We start from the raw sequence: 9,042 nt of genomic DNA, 5'->3' as shown, positions 1-9,042 counted from the left end.
TTGCACTCGCGTGCTCGCATGCACATGTAGACGTTTGCGCGAAGCAGCAGCAAAGAGGCAATGGAAACGTGCCATTGTCGAAAGTGCCGCGCAGTGGGTCGCGATTCTCACACGCTCGACTTGCACAATCGTTGGAATCGGCCTAGGCCGTTGTCTCGCGATGTAGCTGCAGGTCAGGGTGTACGAGTCCTCCTTGTGGAACGGATGACGTGGTTGCGCGCGCACTCGATCGTCGCTGCGAGCCTCCTTTGCCTCTCGTTTCTCTCGTGGATTTGGATCGTTATACTGATTTCAGGTGTTTCGTTTGGGTGATTGCTCGATGGAACGAATCTAGAAGAAGGAGCCGATGTCGATGCTCCTGGCTGTTTGTCGCAGAATCGAGTCCGGACGATTTAGTAGTGGCCGCTTGGCTGCCATCCGTGCTGCTGGGGCTCCTCGTAGTGGTGCTCCTTGTGCACGTGGACGGGCACTGGGTAGGGCACCTTGACTGGGTAAGGCACCGGCTTCTCGACCGGGTAGGGCACTTGCTTCTCGACGTAGTAGGGCTTGTCGACCGGAACCTTGACGTGCACTGGGTAGGGCTTCTCCACGGGTACTGGCACGTGTTTGTGGACGATGTAAGGCTTGGGTACCGGTACCTTGACGGGTACTGGGTAGGGCTTCTCGACTGGAACGGGGTAGGGCTTGTCTACTGGAACCTTGACTTCGTAGGGCACGTGCTTCTCGTGGATGACCGGGTAGGGCTTCTCGACGGTCACGGGGTAGGGCTTGGGCACGGGCACTGGGTAGGGCTTGTCGACCGGCACCTTGACTTCGTACGGGACGTGCTTCTCCACGGTGTAGGGCTGTGGCACCGGCACCTTGACCTTCACTGGGTAGGGCACGTGCTTCTCGACGGTGTAGGGCTGCGGGACTGGCACCTTGACCTCGTACGGGACGTGCTTCTCGACGGTGTAGGGCTGCGGCACGAGGACCTTGACTTCGTAGGGCTTGTCGACGGGCACCTTGACTTCGTAGGGGATCTTCTTCTCGACGGTGTAGGGCTGGGGCACGTGGACGGGCACCTTGACGAAGACCTTCACCGGGTAGGGCACGTGCTTCTCGACGGTGTAGGGCTGGGGCACGGGTACCTTGACCTCGACCGGGACGTGCTTGATGACCTCGTAGGGCACGTGCTTGACGTGCTCGACGGGCACCGGCACCTTCTTCACGACCTCGACGGTCTTGATGTGCTCGTGGTGCTCGTGGTGCGACTCGTGGCCGCCAAAGTCACCGAAGCTGCCGTAGCCCAGTCCATGGTCGAGTCCGCGCTTCTCCTGCTTCTTCTCGTCCGACTTCTTTTCCGCTGCCTTCTCTTCGCAGTGCGCTAACGCTATTAGCGCCAGGAAAAAACAGATCTGAAAGCAAACGAATTCAAACAAAATCACATTAGTATCTCGCCTGATGATTATTAGCTGGCTGACTGCGAGTCCATGTTGTTGTTGTTGTTGTTGTTTGTTGTTTTGTCGCGTAAAAAAATTTCTAGCCGGCACTGTAATTCACACGTGCGAAATACGTAGCATCTGCAGCACGCATATCTGCGATTCACACGCACGGAGGAGCGCAGCGCGAGTTTCGTATAGTCACACTCGGCGTACTTTGCTACGATTGAATTGCGTGTCTGCGAGAAATCGACGTTTTTTTCTCTCTCGCTCGGAGCTCGGAGTTTCACGAGCCAGTACATAAAGTGCCTAAATATTTCACTTTCTCTGCAGCAGCAGCAGCACAAGATCGCGCAAACGTACGTAACGAAGAATAAAGTCCGAGCACGTTTGTTAATAATTCCGTACATATAATGCAGTTAAAGGCACTTGATCGTAGCGTTGCGTGAGTTGTACAAAGTAGAGTAGAGTCACTGCGTCGAGTCTTGGTCGTCCAGGCCGGTCGCTGGTCGCGAAGCTCGAGACTTACCTTCAGCTTCATGATACGGCCGATGCGAGGTATCTCTGATCGTATCCGCGCGCACTCGTAAAAGATCGTGGTCCGCTGGAACCACTTGAGTGAACTGTTTGAGTTTTCCCGCAGCGAGCCTTATATACCCCAGAGGATCGGGATCAGGCGAATGTTGTTGCCTGCGCCTATGTGTGTATTATGGGGGCCCGACACTTTCCCTCCACTCCAGCGCGAGCGCGTGCAGCGTTACACATTATTACGCTCTCGATCCGCGCCGCGGCTATAAAGCATATACCTGCTCCCTCCCGTCGACCCGCGTACCGATGTATGCACGCACGTACAACACGGCTATTACAAAGGGCTCGCTTGTATTCGCGAGGCAGCGATCATAGCCGAGTCTCTGGCAAAGGTTCTTTTTTTCGTACACCTATGCACCTCGAGCGCGCAAACGATGAGAACTCAAACAATCAATCCGTTGCGATACGACATCGAGAGACGTGCATTGTTTGCCGGATTTTTTTTCGAAATACGCTTTTCGAACTGTAGCTATATAGGATCGTTGTATTATATGCTACAGCAATTATGTTGCATGTACGGTGCATTATGCAGTTGGAAGGTGCATTAAAAAGCTATACATCATGGTCCAGCGAGCTGCGCGTTATGTATACTCGACCTTTGAGGCATTTATTTTCAGCTTTATCTTGACATTAAGACCCTGTGTGGTAGGCGCAGACATTGGAGCGTGCAGCGAAGGCGGCCAAAAAAAACCAGTCGAACGGTGTCTATTACGTGAGAGATTTTTACATGTACGCGCGCACCGGTGACATAACGCGTCGTTCGCTCGGCCGCATTACCGAAACACAATCATAAAAGGTGCACAATCGAATCGGGCCTTTATTGCACCACAGACGTGGGCCTGAGCCGCGTGTGTGTGTCAGCGATGCACGCGAGAAAACCAATAAACGCCGCTAGTCTAGCTGCAACCTAGTAGTGCATCCCAATTAGAGGCTAAAATCGTGAAGACACCCTTAATCACCGGCTGTATAATATTATTCGAGCGAACGAGCGAGCGACAGAAGGAGACGGATCGTACTTAAGGATAATCACTTTCGCCGGCGCTGCTTTTCGCCTATGAAATATTTGCTTGTAACACCTTCTTGCGCGCGAAAAATCGCAAAGTACAAGGATCGTGCCGAGTTTATTATCTGCTGCAGCGCAAAATTGTCTCGCATCTCTTTTCGCCTCTCGGGGGCATTTATTATTGCGCGATCGGCAAGTATAGTTTGCAAGAGTCACGATCCCATGCACACATAAGCACAAGCGAGTGAGAGAGAGAGACGCGGACGAGACCGTGTATATAGCTGCTAAGGAGTTTTGTAAGAGCTTGCGTAATATATATGCTTTCGTTACATACACCTCCAAACTTGAGAAAGATTCACATGCGGCGCAGGGTTGCTCTTTTTTTTGACCGTTCGTACTAAACAAAAAGTCAGACAGAGATTTTCGTTGCCTGCTTCTCTCTATGGATGCGAGCTTAATTAGATCGAATGCGCATGTCTCACATCTGATGCCAAGCGAGTAGAAAAACTGACTCTGTGTGTGCCTCAGCGAGTCTCTATTGTTCCAAGACCTGTCATATAGGCAGCCTCAATAGACTCGTTGTACTCGTTACTTATAAGTAGATATGTTTTTGCGCAGCTGCACTTTGCACAGGTGAATTTTGTTGTTATTGTTGCCGCTGAATAATGAGGTTATGCACGTTATTATACATTCGAAATTCGAGTCTCCTTGCGAAGGTGAACACCTTTCTCGCGCGAGAGCGACCCTTTGTTTGAGCCCAGCCACAGATAGCAGTTGCCACGGGTTGTTTCATTTTTCAGTCGCTCTGTTGTTTTTTTTTTATCCGTGAAATCGAGTAATCTTTTTTTTTTTTTCAACTTTGACGTGAGAAATGTGTCCGTGATCAAGCCAAGCGAGCAGTTGAGTTGCTGCAAGCAGCAGTACAAAGGATCCAGGAAGTTGCAGCTTTGCCGCGCTTAATTGAACGTTTTATATTAGTAAAACAAACTAAAAGGCTCAGGGTTAAACATCAATTTCATCGTATCGGTGGCTCGTAAGTGTGGCGTGGCTACAAAAAGACTCTGACGCGTGTCATGATTTTCGTACGATTGCACGAAACTTTTGTAAAACAGAGATAAGTAGTACGTGTATCGGTGTGGCCGTGATCCTGTTTCTGACAAATCGAGCTACGTAACAAAGTGTCGCGCGAGCACGGCCAAAAATTAGGTGGCCAAATCGATTTCTCTGTCAAAAAAGTAAAACTGCAACACGTGCCAAACAGGAATTACGGCGAAAAGTGAAATGTATTCGCGTCGACGCGTTTAATAAGCCGATCAAGGACCATTGGCTGCCGGTACTATTACGCACTTTTCTTTTCAGATCCGAAGCCATATTACACGGTCATGTGCAGGCTTTAGAAAAAGAGCAAAGCTAAAACCAAGACAGCTCAAAAAATATCCACATGGCTATATAAACAACAACAACTACAAGTTTAAGGAAAAAAAGGCAGTACGCATGGATATGAACGCGTGTGGAGGTAGAGTAACGGAAGGTGTTCACCTTTGCTGCGGTATAAGTAGGAGCAGCAGCAGCGGCAGGTAAAAGTAAAAGTGAATTTGCACTACATGTTATACGGTCTGCACGTATGTATCTGTGTGCATACGTACAGCGAAGAACGTAGTCAGCCGCGCGCGTCTGTGTATACATATGCATCGTGTATATAATGCACGGATGAAGTGCACTGCTACGTATTATAAGCAAATGGAGAAAATCATTCTAGCCGCATAAGGATCTACCTGTCGACGAGAGAGAAAAGTGGCCAAACGATGCAGCTGCTGCGGAAATTCAGCGCCGCGATCTAGGTTGCTCCTGCGTATGTTGGATGCGTCGATCGTGTGTCCCAATAAAAGATTTCAAACGGCGATCCTGATAGCCGCCCACGCACTTTCACGCGAGCAACTAATGAGTTTATTTATAGCGACGGTAGCTGTTAACGTGTTCAGGAGGAAGCTTTATATTCGGACAGACGTAACGTCCATAAATTACCTTCTCATATATACATTATAATAAAGAATACATTTGGCCTATCGCAGAGAAAACGTGTACGTGTATAGCTGCAAGTGCGTTATGTTTCATTATTTATACATAGTTTTATTAAATCGAGCTATGAAAAAAATCGATACATAATGTATGCGCCGGCTTTTCAGCGATGATTATATATTTACATTTGTGCAGCTTTTGCAGCTGCAGATATGTATTCGCGCGCGAGCATTGCATCATCAAGGCTGAGACAATAATCTTATATATCATATCTCTCTCTCTCTGACTTCTCGCGCACGATTAAACTGCAAATCATATATAATTCTGCGCATTGTACGTTTAGCTACGAGGTAGGTATACCTACATTATATAGGCTATATAGCTGCGTCAGGAGCCATGTGCAGTCGATCAATCGCGATTCAATCGCGCACTCAGTTACTCAATGCGTGTGTACATATAGCTCGGGTCGGACGTGCGGCGAGAATTAACGAGGCGCTGTCGATCGGTCCTCGGCACATAACGGCATTGTTTGATGTTAGTCGGAGCTGCCACGCGCGAGATAAATAGACAGCTCCAATTGGACGATTACGCGTGTCGTCGGAGCTTTGCGAGCACCTCGACGTAAATCGCATTTCTTAACGACGAGCGCGCGCGTCACCTCGGCTATCCATAAACTGGACGAAAATATCGCGCCTGCGTCAATTAGCTGCTCGATGCACTCAGCAAGGCGCGCATATACGAGCGTTATATTGTCTGCTTGTTTAACACTTACAATAACGGCTATGGACGTTAAATAGCTGCAATTAATTCGCCGCCTCGTGTACAGCCGCAGACTTTAAAACGCGAATAATTCGAAATCAAACGGGTATATAATTCGCGCGATGCTACGTGATACTTGGGCGTGTAGCGCGCGATGAGCTCCTTTCGTTCTCGATGCTAATGACCGCGCGCAGCTAATATTATAGAAATAAATTCATTTTACATATTATTTCTGTGGCCCGCAAACATATTATAAACAACATATTATAAACTACGTACGTGGCTCTAGTGGTAGCTGGTGCAGTTTTGAGCTGCAGCTTTCTGATTGTTCAGCCAGATTTCCAAGTATGTGTATGACTTGAAAAATTCAATTTCTCTGCTCTGCTCAGGTGCGCTTGTGTAACACGCTCGCAGCTCGCGCATACTCGCAAGAAATCATTTAAATACACAGAGAGCATATTATAGCAGAAACTAGCTCAATTTTACGACCAATATCGTAAAGAGCAATAAAGTTATTTTCTAATATTCGCGCTGATTCGAGTTTACTCATAGCCGATGTTATTGCTGTTTTTTAGCTGTTTTCGTCGACCGAAAACCCGCTGAAATGATTAAATTTTTTTTCGTCTCTGCAACTGCACGGGGCTCCGATGTCGCGCGCCCCGACTCGAGACAATGTAGCATAATAGAAGGGCGTTCCTAATAACGATCTCGCACATAGACGCGTTGCAGCAGCAGCAGCAGCTGCCGAGTCACCGAGCGAGCGAGAGATTTTTGACGCTTCTCCCTCTCGCAGCGGCGCTGATAGAGGGAAAAAAGACGACGAGCAACGACGCGTAGTAGGAATATAAACGCATGCGTAAGGTGGCACATTGTGCTGCAGGTGCTGCGCGACGAGCACATCTTTTTCACGCGACTAATGCTGATTGCACTTTAACTGCCTGCGCGCGCCGCCGCCGTCCAGAGTCGTCCCCGTCGTCCTCAAAGTCGCTCTTGCTCTTGCCGTTGTTGTCGCGCGCAATAATAACTGAAAGAGAGAGATTCATTATGATATACAACAAAGTATACAGTGTGCCTAGCGCGCGTTTCTTTGAAGTTTCTCTTTTGCTGCGGCTGCTGACTACACCTCTACCTCCGGCTCGCACCCCGTAGTCACGTCATCTTACATATATTTTGGTGCTTTTTAAGGAAAAAAAGAGACGAGACGACGCGCGCTAATGGTCCCGTATTTTGGCCAAGTTCGCAGTACGGCAGAAAAAAAATTGTAATTATAGATAGGAAAAACGCGCGTGGCGTCTTAGCGAGAGAAATTTCACTTTGCGCCTCGATTCCATTCGTGCAAGTCGCTCGCGAGATCATCGAAAGCGAATCTCGATCACGAATTAAAAGGCCTCCTCGTTCGTGCCACGGCCCAATAAAAATTATTATTACAAGTTCATTAAGCTATGCGCGGGGTCGACGCACTTTCTATTGTTTCGGAGGATGCGAATAGCAAAGATTTCTTTTCTTTGCATTTCCTCTTGATTCCCCCCGATATTTTTCAAACATTGTAGCTCTTGTGTTACCTTTATCAATTACTCGTTGGTTTGATTTGTCGCAGAATTTTCACGTGTTGCCCAACGTTATACTTATTACTCGTATGTGCGTGCATGTACTGTGTATATAATACTGCAGAGTCACAGCGAGCTGCTAATTATCGCGGGGACATGGTGTGACGGGCGACTTACAAAATTGCAACTTGTACATTATATCGTGCTCAGGCTCGGGCGGGGGGGAGCCTCGCACAACGTCGCAACCGGATTGTATGAATTTTCGTTTTTGAACTATTACGTGTACGCAGAAGTGAGTTTCGACAGTTTTTTAACCGCACACACACGTGTGTGTACCTGGCTGTGTAAGAGAAAAAGGAGACAACGAAAAAATTGCTGAAATTTCTCACGCGCGAGTATAAAAAATTCAGACGCAATTCTATGATACATGGTTCCTTAGATCGAGCGCAGTTACATTAGCAAGGGATGAAATCGATTGATGTCGAATTTGCCTTGTACGGCGAAATTAACGTTCGTACACGAGCTACTATACTCATCTCGCACGTTCGGAAACTGAACGTGCGCTGAAGTTGGTCATGTCCAATTATCTAGGTACACGCGACGACGTGTCAATAAATTTATCTATGCAGATGACCGACACATATCCTACACGATAGGTTTCGATATACTACTTCAATAAAATGTAACCGAAATTTTTGGTCGATATTAATACATTTTATGACTCGTGTACATAAACGTCGCAGGATATGTCGCGTAAGCTCTTGCGCAATCGATGAGCGTAATATAATGGAAAAGAAGAAGGAAAAAAAAGGAAAAATGCCGGTTAATTGTGGCTGTTTGGCATAATAGGCGTTGGCCCAGGCGGACGACTTTCCTCGCGCATGTATGCACAACACACAACGCGATATTCGATGCACGCGTACATACGCAGGCCAGGAGCGAGAAATTGGAGCGCAGCTGATGCTGATATTACTTAATCGCTGTTCGCTAATTCGCTCCGAATTCAGGTTACATTGCCGAAAAAACGACTGGACGCGTAACGAGAAACTGAGCGAGAAAGAGAGAGAGAGAGAAAAGGGGAGTACATTTCTTTGCAAGTGCATTTTCTTGCTGCATATATGCGTGTACGGTGCAGATCGTTATAAATATTAATGTAATACACTTGGCAAGCTAAGCACGCGAGTTAACGAGACGGGTTGTCGTCGTCGTCGTCGTCGGGGGCGCGCGGGAGGAGAGGAAAAAAGAAGCTCGAGCCGATGCTGCGCAGTTATTTACTTAGAGAACGACAAAATCAATGATTTGTGTGCGGCATTATGTGTGGACGAAATTATTCCTCGCATTATCATTTCCCTGCGCGCTTATATATACACGCACAAGCGCTCATATTATACATTAAACTTATATATTTATGGCTGGAATGCGCTGCAGCTCTCGTGCTGGCTTTTTTTGCCGCCACCTCGTGCACAGCTCGCGCAGCTTTTTCTACATTTTTAGATTTACATGCGTGATCGATTGTCCATTTGCAGAAGCTGCAGTCGATGCACGTCGCCATCTCTCAGCTCGATTGTTCGTCGAGTCGCAGCAGTGCAGATTTTTGAAAACTCGACGCTGCACTGCCGCTGCTGCTGCCCATTACGGATAAAAAAACCAACGTATACACACGTTTACACAAAGGCAAATGTCCTTCGCTGAGGCGACTGCGCAA

At 47.8% G+C, this 9,042-nt stretch overlaps 1 protein-coding gene across 1 annotated transcript; it reads right to left on the bottom strand.

Moving 5' to 3' along the window:
- Positions 1–260: 260 nt before the first annotated feature.
- LOC106660299 (valine-rich protein) lies at positions 261–1,962 on the bottom strand. The gene is made up of 2 exons (XM_023461986.1): positions 1,896–1,962; positions 261–1,462 (listed from the first exon to the last, which is right to left on the bottom strand). Exons 1-2 carry the CDS (start codon positions 1,960–1,962, stop codon positions 393–395), a joined length of 1,137 nt encoding a protein of 378 aa, XP_023317754.1. The 3' UTR covers positions 261–392.
- Between the last annotated feature and the right edge of the window lie 7,080 nt (positions 1,963–9,042).

Source organism: Trichogramma pretiosum, unplaced genomic scaffold, assembly GCF_000599845.2.
Source record: "Trichogramma pretiosum strain Unisexual culture from Peru unplaced genomic scaffold, Tpre_2.0 scaffold27, whole genome shotgun sequence".
In the NCBI taxonomy this organism is placed as follows: Eukaryota; Metazoa; Arthropoda; class Insecta; order Hymenoptera; family Trichogrammatidae; genus Trichogramma; species Trichogramma pretiosum.
The sequence above is the reverse complement of the archived record's forward strand: the minus strand, read 5'-3'. Positions and strand labels throughout refer to the sequence as shown.